The following is a 22,130-nucleotide window of genomic DNA, read 5'->3' as shown; positions in this document are numbered from 1 at the left end:
AATGTGAGGAACTCTCACCCTGAGCCAAGGGATGCCTCGAGACCACCAGAAGAGATAGGATCACCAGACCTTATGATAAATCCAACATGTAACAAGCTAACAAATTTAGATCAGAGAGACAGACACTTTCTGAAGAAAACTTCTTCAGACAGGACTAAGCGATAAATCGCCAGATTCATAACTCAAGTGTTGAGGCCAAGCTGAAGCGGTTAGGATCTCCAAGGCCCGCTCCTGAATAACACGGCCAAGACCTTGATTACAAGACCATGACCTACACAGGAAAACAAACTCTCAACTGTCTGCTTGCAAGGAAAACAAGTTAGCCCCTAGCTACACCAGCACAACTTGAGGGTCCCGTGATCTAGACCTATATCTATGCGGCTTGACATTGAAAATAAGTTTTTATGCAAAAGAGGTACACAATGACTCGCTGTTTTACTTCAGTCTGCTTTTATGCTTACTCCCTTTACGCCATAGCATCGCTGTATACACGGCTTTTAAGCTAATCTAGGATAGTACAGAGATTCAGACTATCCTAGGACAGCTATTTCATGGTTTTTGCCACTCATTAGCTGGGAGCAGGACATTAGAACTATCTCCAGAACACCTCACCTGAGTGTTATCCCAGAGAACACTTCCCTGAGAGGTAACTTTATATCTACTCAGAACTACACTCTTGAAAAGGCCTTCCAGAAGATGATAGGAGAAAAGGGGTTCATCAAACTACCAGGTTCCCTGAGTTCACAGGGATAGATCAGAGGCAAAAGAAGATAAACCCGGAGATCTAACAGATTTGTTAAATTCAAAGCACCTTTAAAAAAAACAAAGCCAAACAAAAAAGAAAACAGCTTACAAACACACTTCAAAGTGCAAGTAGCTGTAGCTGGATTCAAACAGCAAAACTTCTGCTTGCTAGGCAGCTAAGCTAACCATCAGTCTACTACCGCAGGCTGTTAAGTGCAGTAAGATGACTGAAGAACAGGCAGGCACAGCTGAACTCTAGACCTTTTTGATACCAGGCAGAAAAGTTTAGCAATATATATCCTATCAGGAAAAAACTCCAGCACAAAATAATACTGGGGAGATTAAAATAAGTATATCAGGTAAAAACAAAGATCCCAAGAGGGATAAATTATATTAACCCTTTGGCTGCTAAGTCATTTCCCACCTGGGTGCTAATATTTTCTTTTTTTTCTTTTTGAAATTTTTTTTTTTTACAGACTCCCAAGACTGTTGGAAAGGTTAGGCGATTACCTTTCCAACAGTGGATCTTGGGGGTCTGTAGCAGCATGCCCCCTCCTCTTATACTTAACATTGTTAAGTATAAATAAAGTTGCGCAGTGGCGTCATCGCGTAATTGCGCGTGATGTCACCGCGCATCACGTGAAGCCCCGGCGCTGCCTGTCACTCTACAGGCCCGATCGCCGGGGTAGGAGCAGTAAGGAGCCCCCAGATCTCCCTCAAGGCGGGAGAGTGCTCATGACAGCTCTGAGCCGTCATTAGCACCCGAGTGAGAAACTCTGTGACGGCTCAGAGCCGTCATTAGCACTGAAAGGGTTAACAGAGCAAATCAGTAGAGAATAATTAATCTACTATATACTCCTGTCTAAAAAAAATCACCAATATAAAATGTATTCCACCTTAAGAGAGATAGGATTATCGTGTCCATGTACATAAAAGTATAATCATGCACCAATGAAAATATGTATTTTAAATAAAACCAACACAAGCTGCAACAACCCAAAAAACTGAAAATCTCCTTTCTAGAAGAGATTCTGAAATTGCATTGATACCCATACAAAATGTAAGCATGAAATTAAACGGATTCTAAGAAGGCACCAGACATGCCCTCAGTCAAAATGCATCAGCAATCAGGGCTGTAAAATTCCTCACAATGAGAGATTGAGTTTTGTACCACTATACGTAAAATATCTGAGATAGTCCTAAAGACAATAAAATATAAATATTTTACTTAATAAAATAGATGCAGCAGGCAAACCCATAAATCTGTTAGAGAGTATGAACTAAAACATATTAGTGTCATAAAAATAAAACGCCTGTAGCTTGAAATACTGTATCGCCCCCATAACAACAAGCACTGAAAACAGCTCTGCCCTGCACACCTCAGTCTTTTCTCTAAATGCTATGAGAGAGAAGACTATTCAATGTATGTATTATAGTGCTTAGCTCTCTGAGGACGGTACAAATTAAATAGCCAGCAGCGGCACCTTCGGTTTCAAAGGGAGAGGAGTTTACTGACTAAGAAGAGTTGATTTACTTTTTCTCTTGTAAGGTGTATCCAGTCCACGGGTTCATCCTTTACTTGTGGGATATTCTCCTTCCTAACAGGAAGTGGCAAAGAGAGCACACAGCAGAGCTGTCCATATAGCTCCCCCTCTAGCTCCACCCCCCAGTCATTCTCTTTGCCAGCTCTAAGCAATAGGGTCCCTCTCGGAAGGGTAAAGTGAATGTGGTGTTAGAATTGTAGTTTTGTTTTCTACAAGCAAAAGTTTATTTTAAATGGTACCGGTGTGTACTATTTACTCTCTAGCAGAAAAGTGATGAAGATTTCTGCAGGGAGGAAGATGATTTTAGCATGTTGTAACTAAAATCCACTGCTGTTCCCACAAAGGACTGAGGAGTACAAGAAAACCTCAGTTGGGGGGAACGGTTTGCAGGTTAGCCTGCAATAAGGTATGTTCAGTCATTTATTTCTAGACAAGACTGTGATAATGCTAGAAAAGGCTGATAAGATCCCCATGAGGGAAGGGTAAGCTTTATTCAGAGACTAAGTATGGAATTGCAAGCTTACACAACAGGGCTAACTTATGATGGTTGACACTATTTTATGGCAAACGGTTTTTACTGATAAATATCGTTTTTTGAGACACTTTGAAGGTTCCTTTGGGTTGCTTTCAGGGGTTGTTACCCACATGGCTTTTATTAAAACTCTTAGGAGTGTTTCTTTAGGCCTCACAGCTCAAGTGAGGTGGGAGGGGCCTAATTTCGCGCCTCAGATGCGCAGTTATACTGACTAGATATTCAGGCTGTTTCACGTGGAGGGTCCTGCTGCAGTTTGAGGGCCTATAAGCTTTTTCCCCCACAAAACTGGTTCCTAAGGGCAGGTAGGGCCACAGCAGAGCTGTGGCAAGGTGCTGAAGTTGTTTTAACTGGTTGTTAGCTTACTATTGATCCGGTTTGGGCATTAAAGGGGTTAATCGTTTTTGTTGCTAGTTGTGCAATCTTACCAATGCTTTAGGTACATACTGTGAAAATTTCGAAAAGTTTGCTGCATGTTTCACTGTTTTGGAAAATTGTGTGCCTTTTTTATCTCTTAAAGGCACAGTAACGTTTTTTTGCAAAGTGTGTTTTTACTTGATTAAAGTGATTTCTAAGCCTGTTTGTCTTACTACTAGTCTGTTAAACATGTCTGACACCAAGGAAAATCCTTGTTCAATGTGTTTAGAAGCCATGGTGGAACCCCCTCTCAGAATGTGTCCCACTTGTACTGATATGTCTATACACTTTAAAGAACATATTGTTGCACTTAAAAATGTGGCCCAAGATGATTCTCAGACAGAAGGTAATGAGGTTAGCCCGTTAACCTCTCCCGTAGTGTCACAACCAGTTACGCCCGCTCAAGCGACGCCTAGCACCTCTAGCGCGTCTAACTCTTTTACCTTACAAGACTTGGCGGCAGTTATGGATAATAACCTCTCAGTGTTTTTATCTAAACTGCCCGTGTTACCTGCAAAGTGTGATAGCTCTGTTTTAAGAACAGATTATGAGAATTCTGACGCTTTAGTAGTCGTATCCGATATACACTCACAATGCTCTGAAATGGGGGCGAGGGATGTGCTGTCTGAGGAATAAGTTTCCAATTCGGGAAAGGTTGCTCCTCAGACAGACTCAGATACGTTGGCTTTTAAATTTAAACTAGAACACCTTATTGCTCAGGGAGGTATTAGTTACTCTGGATGACTGCGACCCTATGGTGGTTCCAGAGAAATTGTGTAAAATGGACAAGTACCTAGAAGTTCCTGTTTACACTGATTTGTTCCCGGTCCCTAAGAGGATTGCGGATATCGTTACTAGGGAGTGGGATAAACCAGGTATTCCCTTTGTTCCCCCTCCTGTTTTTAAGAAAATGTTCCCCATATCTAACCCCATGCGGGACTCCCTATGGTGGAGGGGGCTGTTTCTTCACTTGCTAAACGCACAACCATACCAATTGAAGACAGTTGTGCTAAAGAATTCAGGTTTCGCCATTTTGGTGCGCAGGGCGCTATGGCTAAAGTCCTGGTCGGCTGATGTGTTGTCAAAATCCAAACTATTGAACATCCCTTTCAAAGGAAAGACCCTTTTCGGGCCTGAATTGAAAGAGATTATCTCAGAAATCACTGGGGGAAAAGGCCATGCTCTCCCTTGGGACAAGTCCTTTAAGACAAAGAACAAACAAAATAATTTTTGTTCCTTTCAGAATTTCAGGAGCGGTCTCGCTTCATCCTCCCCTGCTACAAAGCAAGAGGGTAACACTTCACAACCCAGAGCAGCCTGGAAACCTTACCAGGGCTGGAACAAGGGTAAACAGGCTAAGAAGCCTGCAGCTGCCTTCAAGACAGCATGAAGGGGTAGCCCCCGATCCGGGACCGGATCTAGTAGGGGGCAGACTCTCTCTTCGCTCAGGCCTGGGCAAGAGACGTACAAGATCCTTGGGCCTTAGAGATTGTATCCCAGGGATATCGTCTAGAATTCAAGGACTCCCCTCCAAGGGGAAGGTTCCACATTTCTCGTCTGTCTTCAGATCAGACAAAGAAAGAGGCGTTCTTACGCTGTGTAGAAGACCTACATACAATGGGAGTGATCCACCCAGTTCCAATTGTGGAACAAGGGCTGGGTTTTTACTCAAACCTGTTTGTGGTTCCCAAAAAAGAAGGAACTTTCAGACCAATCCTGGATCTCAAAATTCTAAACAAATTCCTCAGAGTCCCATCATTCAAGATGGAGACCATTCGGACAATCTTACCAATGATTCAGGAGGGTCAATATATGACTACCGTGGATCTAAAGGATGCGTATCTGCACATTACTATCCACAAAGATCATCACCAGTTTCTCAGGTTCGCCTTTCTGGACAAGCATTATCAGTTTGTGGCTCTTCCTTTCGGGTTGGCCACTGCTCCCAGAATTTTCACAAAGGTGCTAGGGTCCCTCCTGGCGGTTCTAAGACCGCGGGGCATAGCAGTGGCACCTTATCTGGACGACATCTTAATTCAGGCGTCGACTTTCCAAAGAGCCAAGTCTCACACGGAAATTGTATTGACCTTTCTGAGGTCTCACGGGTGGAAGGTGAACATCAAAAAGAGTTCTCTCTCCCCCCTCACAAGAGTTTCCTTCCTAGGAACTCTATTAGATTCGGTAGAAATGAAAATATTTCTGATGGAGGTCAGAAAGTTAAAACGCTTAACTACTTGCCGAGTTCTTCATTCCATTCCTCGGCCATCTGTAGCTCAGTGCATGGAGACAATCGGACTAATGGTAGTGGCAATGGACATAGTCCCTTTTGCTCGGATACACCTCAGACCACTGCAACTATGCATGCTCAAACAGTGGAATGGGGATTATGCAGATTTGTCTCCTCAAATACAGTTGGACCAGGGGACCAGAGATTCTCTTCTCTGGTGGTTGTCTCAGGGAATGTGTTTCCGCAGACCAGAGTGGATCATCGTAACGACCGACGCCAGTCTGTTGGGCTGGGGTGCAGTCTGGGACTCCCTGAAAGCTCAGGGCTTATGGTCTCGGGAAGAAGCTCTTCTCCCGATAAACATTCTGGAACTGAGGGCGATATTCAACGCTCTTCAGGCATGGCCTCAGCTAGCTGCGGCCAAATTCATCAGATTTCAGTCGGACAACATCACGACTGTAGCTTACATCAACCATCAAGGGGGAACAAGGAGTCCCCTAGCAATGATGGAAGTAACAAAAATAATCAGGAGGGCGGAGGATCACTCTTGCCATTTCTCAGCAATTCACATCCCAGGAGTAGACAACTGGGAGGCAGATTTTCTAAGTCGTCAGACTTTTCACCCGGGGGAGTGGGAACTCCACCTGGAGGTATTTGCCCAGCTGACTCAGCTATGGGGCACTCCAGAATTGGATCTGATGGCGTCCCGTCAGAATACCAAACTTCCTCTTTATGGGTCCAGGTCCCGGGATCCCCAGGCGGTGCTGATAGATGCTCTAGCAGCGCCTTGGTCCTTCAATCTGGCCTATGTGTTTCCACCGTTTCCTCTCCTTCCCCGTCTTGTTTCCAGAATCAAACAGGAGAGGGCGTCGATGATTCTAATAGCGCCTGCGTGGCCACGCAGGACCTGGTATGCAGACCTGGTGGACATGTCATCCATTCCACCATGGACTCTGCCAATGAGGCAGGACCTTCTACTACAAGGTCCTTTCAAACATCCAAATCTAATTTCTCTGCGTCTGACTGCTTGGAGATTGAACGCCTAATTCTATCAAAGCGTGGTTTCTCTGAGTCGGTTATCGATACCCTGATTCAGGCTAGAAAGCCTGTCACCAGGAAAATCTACCATAAGATTTGGCGAAAATATCTTTGTTGGTGCGAATCCAAGGGTTTCTCATGGAGTAAGATTAGGATTCCCAGGATATTGTCCTTTCTCCAAGATAGATTGGAGAAAGGATTGTCGGCTAGTTCCTTAAAAGGACAGATATCTGCTTTGTCTATTCTTTTACACAAACGTCTGGCAGAGGTACCAGACGTTCAAGCGTTTACTCAGGCTTTAGTCAGAATCAAGCCTGTTTATAGACCTGTGGCTCCGCCATGGAGTCTGAATTTAGTTCTTTCAGTCCTGCAAGGGGTTCCCTTTGAACCTTTACATTCCATAGATATTAAGCTTTTATCTTGGAAAGTTTTGTTTTTTGGTAGCTATCTCTTCTGCTCGAAGAGTTTCAGAGTTATATGCTTTACAGTGTGACTCTCCTTACTTGGTGTTCCATGCAGATAAGGTAGTTTTGCGTACCAAACCTGGTTTTCTTCCTAAGGTTGTGTCTAATAAGAATATTAACCAGGAAATTGTTGTTCCTTCTCTGTGTCCTAATCCTTCTTCGAAGAAGGAACGTCTGTTACACAATCTTGATGTGGTTCATGCTTTAAAGTTCTATTTACAAGCAACTAAAGATTTCAGACAAACAACTTCATTGTTTATCTATTCTGGGAAGAGGAGAGGTCAGAAGGCGACTGCTACCTCTCTTTCCTTTTGGCTGAAAAGCATCATCCGTCTGGCCTATGAGACTGCTGGCCAGCAGCCTCCTGAAACAATTACTGCTCATTCTACCAGAGCAGTGGCTTCCAAATGGGCTTTTAAAAAATTAGGCTTCTGTTGAACAGATTTGTAAGGCAGCGACTTGGTCTTCGCTGCATACTTTTGCTTCTTCTGAGGCTATTTTTGGGAGAGAGGTTTTACAAGCAGTGGTGCCTTCCGTTTAAGGTACCTGTCTTGTTCCCTCCCTTCATCCGTGTCCTAAAGCTTTGGTATTGGTATCCCACAAGTAAAGGATGAACCCGTGGACTGGATACACCTTACAAGAGAAAACAGAATTTATGCTTACCTGATAAATTACTTTCTCTTGTGGTGTATCCAGTCCACGGCCCGCCCTGGCTATTAGTCAGGTAGTTTTTTGGTTTAAACTACAGTCACCACTGCACCCTATGGTTTCTCCTTTTTCTTCCTAACCTCCGGTCGAATATCTGGGGGGTGGAGCTAGAGGGGGAGCTATATGGACAGCTCTGCTGTGTGCTCTCTTTGCCACTTCCTGTTAGGAAGGAGAATATCCCACAAGTAAAGGATGAACCCGTGGACTGGATACACCACAAGAGAAAGTAATTTATCAGGTAAGCATAAATTCTGTTTTGTTTTTTTTAAAAGGAGCTCGCAATGCGCACCTTTAGAGCAGGCTAGTCTTGAAGTCGGCAGCGCCATATTGTCTGTTAGACTGAAGCGGAGTGCATTCATGCTGACATACCAAGGAGCTAATCGATCCAGTTAACGATCGCTGATTATCTTGCCAGATTATAAGAGGGCTTCCATTCCCTGGTTAAAAAGGGATCTCTTATTTAGTCCTCTTTTTTTCCCCCAGACTGATCACGATTTCAGCTGAGCAGAGAGTGCCGATTTTACGCGCTGAAGCCGCTCCATAAATAAAAAGCGTCAGAGTACTTAAGTCCTGCTCTGAACTTAATCAGCTAATGTGAAAAAATATCACGTTAGAATTAGATAACCCATATTTCTGATCCGCACGCCAAACCCAGCCCATGGCGGGAAGGAGTTTAACCCCCTGCTGCTGGTAGTTATATAACCTACAATAAAATATAGCTCCTTAAATAAAAACCCCAGGCCTCTTTCAGCATCCTGTCTGAATGCGATCATCAAAACTGCCTGATGCCCATACTGAAAAATGGTGCTGTGCTAAATTAGAAAAATGCTCCCTAATGTATAAGGAGCAAAACTTGTAGGAGGACCCTGTATTTAATACATCTAAACTCCGGTACACAGAAAATTGCCTCAGAAACCAGAGTGAAATCCAAGAGGTCCGTTAAAAGCAAACGGAAAGTAAAAAAAAAAAAAAAAAAAAAACCCTAAAAGTTTATCCTACATATTGTTAGTACTCAATTAACAGCAGAGATCAAGCTAACGGAGCTACAATAGATACGCTCCATGCTGTAGGAGTAAAATAAACTGCATATTACTGATGCAGTAAAATGTCTAGTATATTTGAACTGTTAAATCTAAAAGTGTTAGTCCAAGAAAATAAAACCATAGATTTCTCCAACATAGGTGTGTCCGGTCCACGGCGTCATCCTTACTTGTGGGATATTCTCTTCCCCAACAGGAAATGGCAAAGAGCCCAGCAAAGCTGGTCACATGATCCCTCCTAGGCTCCGCCTACCCCAGTCATTCTCTTTGCCGTTGTACAGGCAACATCTCCACGGAGATGGCTTAGAGTTTTTTAGTGTTTAACTGTAGTTTTTATTATTCAATCAAGAGTTTGTTATTTTGAAATAGTGCTGGTATGTACTATTTACTCAGAAACAGAAAAGAGATGAAGATTTCTGTTTGTATGAGGAAAATGATTTTAGCAACCGTCACTAAAATCCATGGCTGTTCCACACAGGACTGTTGAGAGCAATTAACTTCAGTTGGGGGAACAGTGAGCAGTCTCTTGCTGCTTGAGGTATGACACATTCTAACAAGACGATGTAATGCTGGAAGCTGTCATTTTCCCTATGGGATCCGGTAAGCCATGTTTATTAAGATCGTAAATAAGGGCTTCACAAGGGCTTATTAAGACTGTAGACTTGTTCTGGGCTAAATCGATTCATTATTAACACATATTTAGCCTTGAGGAATCATTTATTCTGGGTATTTTGATATAATAATATCGGCAGGCACTGTTTTAGACACCTTATTCTTTAGGGGCTTTCCCAAATCATAGGCAGAGCCGGTGTTGCGCACTTGTTTTTGAGAGGCATGACATGCAGTCGCATGTGAGAGGAGCTCTGATACTTAGAAAAGACTTTCTGAAGGCGTCATTTGGTATCGTATTCCCCTTTGGGCTTGGTTGGGATACCAGGGACTGTAAAGGGGTTAAGGTTAAAAACGGCTCCGGTTCCGTTATTTTAAGGGTTAAAGCTTCCAAATTTGGTGTGCAATACTTTTAAGGCTTTAAGACACTGTGGTGAAAATTTGGTGAATTTTGAACAATTCCTTCATGTTTTTTCGCAATTGCAGTAATAAAGTGTGTTCAGTTTAAAATTTAAAGTGACAGTAACGGTTTTATTTTAAAACGTTTTTTGTACTTTGTTATCAAGTTTATGCCTGTTTAACATGTCTGAACTACCAGATAGACTGTGTTCTGAATGTGGGGAAGCCAGAATTCCTATTCATTTAAATAAATGTGATTTATGTGACAATGACAATGATGCCCAAGATGATTCCTCAAGTGAGGGGAGTAAGCATGGTACTGCATCATTCCCTCCTTCGTCTACACGAGTCTTGCCCACTCAGGAGGCCCCTAGTACATCTAGCGCGCCAATACTCCTTACTATGCAACAATTAACGGCTGTAATGGATAATTCTGTCAAAAACATTTTAGCCAAAATGAACACTTATCAGCGTAAGCGCGACTGCTCTGTTTTAGATACTGAAGAGCATGACGACGCTGATAATAATGGTTCTGAAGGGCCCCTAACCCAGTCTGATGGGGCCAGGGAGGTTTTGTCTGAGGGAGAAATTACTGATTCAGGGAACATTTCTCAACAAGCTGAACCTGATGTGATTACGTTTAAATTTAAGTTGGAACATCTCCGCATTCTGCTTAAGGAGGTATTATCCACTCTGGATGATTGTGACAAGTTGGTCATCCCAGAGAAACTATGTAAAATGGACAAGTTCCTAGAGGTCCCGGGGCTCCCAGAAGCTTTTCCTATACCCAAGCGGGTGGCGGACATTGTTAATAAAGAATGGGAAAGGCCCGGTATTCCTTTCGTCCCTCCCCCCATATTTAAAAAATTGTTTCCTATGGTCGACCCCAGAAAGGACTTATGGCAGACAGTCCCCAAGGTCGAGGGAGCGGTTTCCACTTTAAACAAACGCACCACTATACCCATAGAGGATAGTTGTGCTTTCAAAGATCCTATGGATAAAAAATTAGAAGGTTTACTTAAAAAGATGTTTGTTCAGCAGGGTTACCTTCTACAACCAATTTCATGCATTGTCCCTGTAGCTACAGCCGCATGTTTCTGGTTCGATGAGCTGATAAGGGCGGTCGATAGTGATTCTCCTCCTTATGAGGAGATTATGGACAGAATCAATGCTCTCAAATTGGCTAATTCTTTCACCCTAGACGCCACTTTGCAATTGGCTAGGTTAGCGGCTAAGAATTCTGGGTTTGCTATTGTGGCGCGCAGAGCGCTTTGGTTGAAATCTTGGTCAGCTGATGCGTCTTCCAAGAACAAGCTACTTAACATTCCTTTCAAGGGGAAAACGCTGTTTGGCCCTGACTTGAAAGAGATTATCTCTGATATCACTGGGGGTAAGGGCCACGCCCTTCCTCAGGATCGGCTTTTCAAGGCAAAAAATAAACCTAATTTTCGTCCCTTTCGTAGAAACGGACCAGCCCAAAGTGCTACGTCCTCTAAGCAAGAGGGTAATACTTCTCAAGCCAAGCCAGCTTGGAGACCAATGCAAGGCTGGAACAAGGGAAAGCAGGCCAAGAAACCTGCCACTGCTACCAAGACAGCATGAAATGTTGGCCCCCGATCCGGGACCGGATCTGGTGGGGGGCAGACTCTCTCTCTTTGCTTGGGCAAGAGATGTTCTGGATCCTTGGGCGCTAGAAATAGTCTCCCAAGGTTATCTTCTGGAATTCAAGGGGCTTCCCCCAAGGGGGAGGTTCCACAGGTCTCAGTTGTCTTCAGACCATATAAAAAGACAGGCATTCTTACATTGTGTAGAAGACCTGTTAAAAATGGGAGTGATTCATCCTGTTCCATTAAGAGAACAAGGGATGGGGTTCTACTCCAATCTGTTCATAGTTCCCAAAAAAGAGGGAACGTTCAGACCAATCTTAGATCTCAAGATCTTAAACAAGTTTCTCAAGGTTCCATCGTTCAAGATGGAAACCATTCGAACTATTCTTCCTTCCATCCAGGAAGGTCAATTCATGACCACAGTGGATTTAAAGGATGCGTATCTACATATTCCTATCCACAAGGAACATCATCGGTTCCTAAGGTTCGCATTCCTGGACAAGCATTACCAGTTCGTGGCGCTTCCTTTCGGATTAGCCACTGCTCCAAGGATTTTCACAAAGGTACTAGGGTCCCTTCTAGCTGTGCTAAGACCAAGGGGCATTGCTGTAGTACCTTACTTGGACGACATTCTGATTCAAGCGTCGTCCCTTCCTCAAGCAAAGGCTCACACGGACATTGTCCTGGCCTTTCTCAGATCTCACGGATGGAAAGTGAACGTGGAAAAGAGTTCTCTATCTCCGTCAACAAGGGTTCCCTTCTTGGGAACAATAATAGACTCCTTAGAAATGAGGATTTTTCTGACAGAGGCCAGAAAAACAAAACTTCTAGACTCTTGTCGGATACTTCATTCCGTTCCTCTTCCTTCCATAGAGCAGTGCATGGAAGTGATCGGTTTGATGGTAGCGGCAATGGACATAGTTCCTTTTGCGCGCATTCATCTAAGACCATTACAACTGTGCATGCTCAGTCAGTGGAATGGGGACTATACAGCCTTGTCTCCGAAGATACAAGTAAATCAGAGGACCAGAGACTCACTCCGTTGGTGGCTGTCCCTGGACAACCTGTCACAAGGGATGACATTCCGCAGACCAGAGTGGGTCATTGTCACGACCGACGCCAGTCTGATGGGCTGGGGCGCGGTCTGGGGATCCCTGAAAGCTCAGGGCCTTTGGTCTCGGGAAGAATCTCTTCTACCGATAAATATTCTGGAACTGAGAGCGATATTCAATGCTCTCAAGGCTTGGCCTCAGCTAGCGAGGGCCAAGTTCATACGGTTTCAATCAGACAACATGACAACTGTTGCGTACATCAACCATCAGGGGGGAACAAGGAGTTCCCTAGCGATGGAAGAAGTGACCAAAATCATTCTATGGGCGGAGTCTCACTCCTGCCACCTGTCTGCTATCCACATCCCAGGAGTGGAAAATTGGGAAGCGGATTTTCTGAGTCGTCAGACATTGCATCCGGGGGAGTGGGAACTCCATCCGGAAATCTTTGCCCAAGTCACTCAGCTGTGGGGCATTCCAGACATGGATCTGATGGCCTCTCGTCAGAACTTCAAAGTTCCTTGCTACGGGTCCAGATCCAGGGATCCCAAGGCGGCTCTAGTGGATGCACTAGTAGCACCTTGGACCTTCAAACTAGCTTATGTGTTCCCGCCGTTTCCTCTCATCCCCAGGCTGGTAGCCAGGATCACTCAGGAGAGGGCGTCTGTGATCTTGATAGCTCCTGCGTGGCCACGCAGGACTTGGTATGCAGATCTGGTGAATATGTCATCGGCTCCACCTTGGAAGCTACCTTTGAGACGAGACCTTCTTGTTCAGGGTCCGTTCGAACATCCGAATCTGGTTTCACTCCAGCTGACTGCTTGGAGATTGAACGCTTGATCTTATCGAAGCGAGGGTTCTCGGATTCTGTTATCGATACTCTTGTTCAGGCCAGAAAGCCTGTAACTAGAAAGATTTACCACAAAATTTGGAAAAAATATATCTGTTGGTGTGAATCTAAAGGATTCCCTTGGGACAAGGTTAAGATTCCTAAGATTCTATCCTTCCTTCAAGAAGGATTGGAAAAAGGATTATCTGCAAGTTCCCTGAAGGGACAGATTTCTGCCTTGTCTGTGTTACTTCACAAAAAGCTGGCAGCTGTGCCAGATGTTCAAGCCTTTGTTCAGGCTCTGGTTAGAATTAAGCCTGTTTACAAACCTTTGACTCCTCCTTGGAGTCTCAACTTAGTTCTTTCAGTTCTTCAGGGGGTTCCGTTTGAACCCTTACATTCCGTTGATATTAAGTTATTATCTTGGAAAGTTTTGTTTTTAGTTGCAATTTCTTCTGCTAGAAGAGTTTCAGAATTATCTGCTCTGCAGTGTTCTCCTCCTTATCTGGTGTTCCATGCAGATAAGGTGGTTTTACGTACTAAACCTGGTTTTCTTCCAAAAGTTGTTTCTAACAAAAACATTAACCAGGAGATTATCGTACCTTCTCTGTGTCCGAAACCAGTTTCAAAGAAGGAACGTTTGTTACACAATTTGGATGTTGTTCGCGCTCTAAAATTCTATTTAGATGCTACAAAGGATTTTAGACAAACATCTTCCTTGTTTGTTGTTTATTCCGGTAAAAGGAGAGGTCAAAAAGCAACTTCTACCTCTCTCTCTTTTTGGATTAAAAGCATCATCAGATTGGCTTACGAGACTGCCGGACGGCAGCCTCCCGAAAGAATCACAGCTCATTCCACTAGGGCTGTGGCTTCCACATGGGCCTTCAAGAACGAGGCTTCTGTTGATCAGATATGTAGGGCAGCGACTTGGTCTTCACTGCACACTTTTACCAAATTTTACAAGTTTGATACTTTTGCTTCTTCTGAGGCTATTTTTGGGAGAAAGGTTTTGCAAGCCGTGGTGCCTTCCATTTAGGTGACCTGATTTGCTCCCTCCCTTCATCCGTGTCCTAAAGCTTTGGTATTGGTTCCCACAAGTAAGGATGACGCCGTGGACCGGACACACCTATGTTGGAGAAAACAGAATTTATGTTTACCTGATAAATTACTTTCTCCAACGGTGTGTCCAGTCCACGGCCCGCCCTGGTTTTTTTTTAATCAGGTCTGATAATTTATTTTCTTTAACTACAGTCACCACGGTACCATATGGTTTCTCCTATGCAAATATTCCTCCTTAACGTCGGTCGAATGACTGGGGTAGGCGGAGCCTAGGAGGGATCATGTGACCAGCTTTGCTGGGCTCTTTGCCATTTCCTGTTGGGGAAGAGAATATCCCACAAGTAAGGATGACGCCGTGGACCGGACACACCGTTGGAGAAAGTAATTTATCAGGTAAACATAAATTCTGTTTTTCTTGGACTCCTCTGATCCAGCTCATGACATATCCTTAAACCCAGGATATATGTAGTCTCCCAGACCCACTAGGAGGCTTATCAAGTGCCAACCGGTCACTAGGTAATGTGTCCCTTAGCAGGTCCACCATAAAGGTAAAGAATAAATTAAAAGGACTAACCCTCCAGGGTCTTCTGCTGTGGAACAGTCACAGCACGTACAGGTCTGCCAGCTTTTCCAGACTTCTGATAGGGACCTGAGTAGACAGGAAAGCAGAGTAACTAACTAACCCTGGTTGCCGGGTTGGGAGTTGGCATAGATTGCTGGAGAGAGAACAGAGACTATTTTGCGACCTCCAGCAGATAACAGTTACCAATACTCTTACTCAAAAGGATTACATGGACACAGCATTACCCCAGTCCTGCTTGAAAGGAAACTACTCATAAAGGACTTGGTTCAATATTTCTTCAGAGCACTGTCTTCGCAGACCTCCTTTTGTAAGGAAGGCAAAGAATGACTGGGGAGGTTACTTAAGCTCTGGCTGTGGTGTTTTTGCCTCCAGGTGGCCAGGCAGTGAATTTCCCAACAGTAATTGAATGGAATTGTGGACTCTGCCATTGAAAAGAAATTAATTTTAAGCAACTTTCCAATTAACTTTTTATAATCAAATAATTCTCTTGCATCCTTTATTGAATGTGCAGCCACCAATCAGCAGCTACTTTTCAGCTCCTAAATCTGCCTAGGTATGTTTTTCAACAAAGGATGCCAAGAGAATAAATCACATGAGATAATAGAAGTAAATTGGAAAGTTAGTTGATTTAGTTTCCCCCCTCAAATGTTTATATTGGATCTTCGTCCCGATCTTTAACAATTGCCCCGTCCTGAAGGCTTATTAAAGAACATTTTTTGTTTACAAAAAAAATATTTTATATATCTGCATTTAAGCACATATGTGTATGCATAATGTTTTTAAAGGGACGCTGAACTGTTAACACCATATCTGCAGTAGCATTTTTTTTCGATATCCAAACTCCACCCACTCGTTTTATTTGGAAGCGCCAATCTGGCTAGCCATGGTTACGATGTTCATTATCTGCTACCAATTAGTGATATGTAGCAGGGAAAGCCTTAAAGTCTGCAGTGTCCATTTACATTTCTGAAAAGAATAGGATTATTCCAATTCTCAGAATTAAATGACATGAATAGGGGCAAACCATTATTGAAACCTTTTATATTACAATCTGTGTAAATTGCCCCCTATAAGTAGATCTTGCAAATCCTGAGCAGTTTGTAGTTCGGTCCCTTGGGAACATTTACTGTGGCCATTTAGAGACTAGATGTAACTATCTCCTGCGGAGTACCATATAGCCATCAGACAAACTGCATTATACTTGTGTGTAATATGCACTGCTATCTCAGTGGTGAAGAAAATGGAGAGTCTGCGTACTTCATCTCTATGACCAAATATAAATTGAGCAAATGAGTAAAGCCGCTGCATTTTAATACGTAATGTATTCTTTACAGGCGTTTAGAGTTCTGTGTGAGCTGCTCTCCCCAGAAGTGAGTAATCATGAGCTTTCAGAGAGGACAAGAGCCTGGAGATGCTCGTCTGAGCCAGAGGCAGCGATTTGTGGGATAAGCAGAATCTGGGTCTTTGCTCTGATGCGCAGGAAAGCGATCGCCAGCCGCTTAGTGGATGCTTTAAGGTGAGCAGTTACTTGATGTCTTCTAACTAAAATAGGAACGTTTTTAATTCTTGGTATTTCCTGCAGTTTGCTCTATTTGTAGTTGATCCCTTGTGATATTTGCTCCAGCTTTTCTTAAGATCTCTCCCCTGAATAAGCTTTGTGCACAGATCATTTTCAGGTATTGCATGCATTTTGTGGAAAAACAAATAAATCTTAAAGGTACCATAAAGTCAAAATCAAACTCAATCAATTTAACTTTCCAAATTACTTCTCAAATTTGCTTTGTTCTTTTGGTATCCATTGCTGAAGTGGTAAGATCAGGAGCATCAACACACTGCTGGTAGCTAGCGGAACACTGCTTTTATACTACTGACCCTTTGGTAATAAATAATCTCTTGTGTTCCCACTCAGAACATGTCAAAAGGATTTAACACAAAGTAGACAAATCCCGTATTTACCTGCCAATATATTTTTATTTTTCAGGAGCTCCTTTATATATGGCTCACACCTTAGTACAGATGAAATTGCCTTCTCGGACCCAACTCCAGATGGAAAGCTATTTGCAAGCACCTACTGCAAAGTTCAAGACTTCCTTGTGTACAATTTTATCAGTTAGATTGTTATTAATGTGTTTGTCACATTTGTTTTATACCATTATGTTAATTATTGCACTTTTTTTTGCTTTTACTGGTTCTGCTGTAGAAGCTACCTAATGGTATATGGCAGTGAAATCTGAGATGAGTAAATTTCAATTAAATGTATTTTTACAATACTTTTTGTATAATCTAAAATGCTTCTAGTAAGTTTCAGTTTTTAGTGATCTTCTACACTACGTATAGAACATATATACATAGGCCCTGTGCACTCACATTTAAAGAGCAACCAGAGGAGACTCGCTACAAGTTGTAGCTGATGCAATACTACCAGTTTTCTAAACACAGGCACTGGATATCCATGTGAATGCTGAGAGCATCTGACTATACACCTTGTAGAGTAAGAGCCATCATTGGTACAGTTCTAGCTTTTATTAGAAGCATTGCTGCGTCTATTTAAAACTGAAATTCACTCATTCATATCAGTTTTCACTTTAATATTGCCTTGATCTGCATTGCATCATGCTGTGCAGAAAAGGTCACGTTAATATGTTTAAGTTAAATGCAATAAATGTCCAGTTTTGTTTTTTAATGTGTGTCTGGGGGATTTTAGCAAAAAATCAAAGGCATAGTCTACTTATAAATAGTTATTGTTTAAAAAGATCGATAATCCCTTAATTACCCATTCCCTAGTTTTTTCATAACCTGACACTGTTATATTAGTATACTTTTTGCCTCTGATTACCTTGTATCTAAGCCTTTGCAGACTGCCCCTTTATCTCAGATTATTTTTCTTCCAAACTTGCATTTAGACAATTACTGTTGGGTCCTTCATAACTCCACTGGAGTGAGCACAATGTTTTATATACTGACATAAGAGGCGACCTGCAGCGGCTTAGAAACGGGAGCGATTTATAGGTTTTAAAGTATATTAATATAACAATGTTGGTTGTGCAAAGCTGGGGAATCGGTTGTAATGGTGGTTATATTTTTAAACAATAAAAAAAATCAAGGATACTGTGCCTTTTTAAATAATTTTAATTGAGCATGTAGACCTGCAATTCATATGGAGCCTAATTGCTGTAAGATCTCCCTTAAATGGATAGTATACACCAAAAGAAGTGTACCAGTAAAATCAAGCATTACATGATGAATAACGTTATATTCATGACATATTTTGTGCACTTGGTTAGTACGGCACTAATGTAGCAGCTTCTGTACACACATACTGAGCTGAAAATTTAACTTTTCACTCTGCTCCAAGAAATATTAGCCAGGATCCTATTTCATAGAGAAGGGTGTGAAAAGTTATGTTAAGCTCCTTGTGTGTGAAGCTTGCTACATCAGTGCCATGATAACTAGGTGCACAAGGAAATCCGTAAACAGCTCAGCAGTATAACCGGACAGAGGCAGGCAGAGCTGTCTGATTTTAGCTGCTGACGATGCCTCTGCTGCTTTTATGATTTTAGGAAATAAGACTTCTGTATGACAGCCTAGCTGTTCAGATTACATATCTCACAGCCAGCCATGTCAGCCAGTGAATCCCTTGGTGTAGGCAGCTAGTTAGGGAGTGTTGGAACACCTAGCTCTACTAGAAGTAAATACTGCCTACGTATCCATATAACACTAAATGCACAGTTTTTCTTAGTGTTTACATATTTTGCAGCTAAATCTGTTATGTGTATTACAAAGTTTATTATCCTGTAATGCTTGGTTTTACTAGTATACTTTTTGTTTTGGTGTATATTGTCCCTTAAAGTGTATCTTGAAGGGACTTAGTACTCATCTATATTAAAGAGCATCATCTAAACAAGTAAACATCAGTATCTGTTGTGAGCTTCCCACTAATGCCAATTGATTTATAGATACTAATGTTTGACCTACCAGCAAATAAACATTATTTAGCTGGATGTACAAAAAAAACAGTCTAGATACTGAATTTTAATATGTTAATAGAAATGTTTTGAGTAGTCCTGTTAAAGCTACACATTATCACCAGGGCTGAAGACTCGTTACAGTAATCTGCCTATAAGTCAGTTAGACCCACCCTGCAAAGATCTCTTTATTTTAGAAGTTTTTGCAAACCCGTTTCACTACACTAGTCTTTACTGAAACATCAGTCAAGAGATTTATGGAATTAACAGCTCATTGCCTATTCTTATTGTTGCCATACTAGGATAAATAATTTTATCGTGTACAACATGAAAAACATTACAGTAGGTTAGCCTTGAAAATACAGGCTTTTCACTATACATAATTAGGAATGTGAAATCATTCGGAAAGCAAAATATTAAAGGAACCGCAAATTCAATTAGACATAAGGTTTTAATTGAAGGCATCATGCAATGAGCATAATGGGGAAACTGTTATTAATAAAGAATACAGAGTATTTCAAGCAGTTGGCTTCCAATGTGTAGACTAAACCAGTGTTTCTAAACCGCGGTCCTCAAGTACCCCCAACAGGTAATGTTTTTATTATAGCTGAACTAGAGCACAGGTGAAATAATCAACTGATCAGTAACCATGGTTACTAACCTGCTCTCACCCATCTGCTGATTATTTAATCTCTGCTATAATGAAAACGTGGCCTGTTGGGGGTACTTGAGGGCTGCGGTTGAGAATCGCTGGACTAAACCACCCTTCATAAAGATAAAACAAAAGCAGAATATATTTTATCATATGTAAAGAACTGCTGCACACAATGCTTGGTTTTTTCTTGGCTATATTTAACTGGGTACAAACATCCTGCAACCTGAGAACAACCATTTTCTGTCTTAATGATTGTACCTTAATTTATACTGAACTGGACAAAACTTGGTTGGTGGGTGCAAGGTGTTTGTAGTTTATCCCAGGCTCAATGGGCAGCACACCATAAATTTTAATACAATGAAACTATTGTTGGTTTTCTAATGTCAAGATTTGTTCCACGTGAGTTATTTTAAGTTTTGTTTTTTTTGTGTGTACATTTTGTAAAAAGAAAAAATTATACGTTCCTGTATATATTTAACTGTGCATTATGTTAATGTTTGTCTTTTACTCTGGCAGCCTTTTGATCACTAGTAAGTCAATTGAATTTAAGTCTTTCTGTTTATATTCACTTATTTCTACTGAAATGAGTGAAAGATTCATGTCCCAGCAATATTAAAGTCCATGTTGTTGAAATGTGTAAAATTGGAATATCAGATTATTAAATAAAAAATAATTTAAGAAAATGGTTAAAAGAACCCTTTTTTATTGAGAAAATATTTTATTGGCCCAAAAAGACTGATCCACAGTATGATTGGCTTTTAATGGTAAACTTTTGCTACATTGACAATGTCGCCTTATACCACTCCAATATATATATATATATATATATATATATATATATATATATATATATATATATATATATATATATATATATATATATATATATATATATATAACAATACTGATATCACAAACACAGCCTCCTGGGCTGCCATCAGTAAATAAATCAGTGCCACCTGAAACAAACAGGATGCACTGTTCTGCAAGGTCATAGTTTATAATTATTTCTAATGGCATTGAGAGTTCACAAATTCCATTCATAACCTATGGGTAAATACTTCACCTTGCCACCAGGAGGAGGCAGACCCCCCCCCCCCCAACAGAGCATTGAAATATCCCTCCCACTTCCCCTACCCTCTCAGTAGTTCTTTGCCTCATTAATTGAGGTAGATATAGAGGTGCTCTGCTGAAGTTTTCTGATAATGCTCTCAATGGATTGTTTCCTGCAAGAGCAGGGGAGTTGTTGAAAGCCATGTTCTGCTCTTAGTAGAGTTTTGGTATGTGCTAGCTGCTGGAAGTTCCTATGCCTCTTTCCAGTATAACCTGGCTATCCTTTTCCATCTAAAGGGGAGGAGAGTCCACGGCTTCATTCATTACTTGTGGGAATTAAGAACCTGGCCACCAGGAGGAGGCAAAGACACCCCAGCCAAAGGCTTAAATACCTCCCCCACTCATTCTTTGCCTTTCGTCACAGGAGGTTGGCAGCGAAGTGTCGGAAGATACAGAGTAGTCTCTTATGGAGGGTAGTACTCTTCGGAATGGGACTGGAGATTAAGTAGTCCTGTCAGCCTCTCAGTGAGAGCTTGGGTGAAAGTTAGAGTTCAGAGATGCAGGGAGAGTCTTTCTGCGAAACCGTAATAAAGCTGTAAGCTATGGAGGACTCTGATGCGTTAGAGGGTACTCCCTCTTCAATGAAGTCTAGTAATTGTGTTTATTGTGAGGAGGTTCCGGTAGATCTGCCTGCTCAACTATGTTCCACATGCCTTGATAAAGTGACGACATCTAGAAAGAACGGGATGTCTAGTACTACTGAGCTGTCAACCTCTGAGGGTTTCCTGTTACATGAGGTGCGTTCCCTACATTCATCTCAGAGTACACATGCAGCACCCCAGAGCATGTCTCTTTCTCCTACGGGAGAGATCCGCTGGCCGTCAGATTTTGCGGATCAACTGCAAACGGCGGTGTCTAAGGTGATTAGTGCCTTACCACGTTATGCTTAAGCAGATTCAGACTGAGGCGCTAATTTGAACATGCACTTTTTTCTAGCTGTACAACTATGCTGGCTGGATGATCATGTGACCTGTTCTTCCATTATAGCGGAGCAGTGTCTTTTCCGGCATTTTGAGCTTCTTTTGTCCTCAGCAAGTCTGTCTTCCTCTGAAATTGGAGGAGTCACGGATTGGTAATCCGAAGGCAGGCGAGACACCTCAGTTAAGGCTGAGGTGTAGAGGTCTCAGTTTAGTTTTTGTAGCGTATATAACGCTTGATTTTCTAGTGAAAATTGGTTTTGGTTTTTGAGAAGTCTCTATTGGCTTAGCTTGTTTAGCGCTTTTTATGATATAAGATGTTTTAGGAAATTGGTTTTTTTTTCTGCTTAAAGAGACAGTATATAAATTTAAGAGAGATCCAAAAATATTTAGAGCGCTAATGAAAGCTAAGAGAGATGTGTGTTCCACACTATTGTCATAAGTAATATTAGATGTGTGATGTAATATAAAGTAAATTAAATAGTATAAGTATGCAGAGACGTATATAGAAATAGTGTAGTGAGATAAGTCAAGTGAATGAACAAAACCTGTGCAAATACAATAGTAAAATTTAATAGTAAAATAAACTCATGAGATTAAACAGAAATTAGAAGATGCCAGCATCTAGAAA

General features: G+C 41.9%; 1 protein-coding gene across 1 annotated transcript in view; it reads left to right on the top strand.

Moving 5' to 3' along the window:
* ESCO2 (establishment of sister chromatid cohesion N-acetyltransferase 2) overlaps positions 1 to 18,863 on the top strand; it is a 129,769-nt gene extending 110,906 nt beyond the window's left edge. The window contains exons 9-10 of the mRNA XM_053709504.1: positions 16,184 to 16,365; positions 16,831 to 18,863. Of these exons, the coding sequence (XP_053565479.1) occupies positions 16,184 to 16,365; positions 16,831 to 16,963 (315 nt within the window). The 3' untranslated portion in view covers positions 16,964 to 18,863. The remainder of the gene's footprint in view (positions 1 to 16,183; positions 16,366 to 16,830) is intronic.
* The last annotated feature ends 3,267 nt before the right edge of the window (positions 18,864 to 22,130 follow it).

The sequence above is a fragment of the Bombina bombina genome, chromosome 4 (genome assembly GCF_027579735.1).
Source record: "Bombina bombina isolate aBomBom1 chromosome 4, aBomBom1.pri, whole genome shotgun sequence".
Classification (NCBI taxonomy): Eukaryota; Metazoa; Chordata; class Amphibia; order Anura; family Bombinatoridae; genus Bombina; species Bombina bombina.
This window is presented reverse-complemented; position numbering and strand designations above follow the sequence as displayed.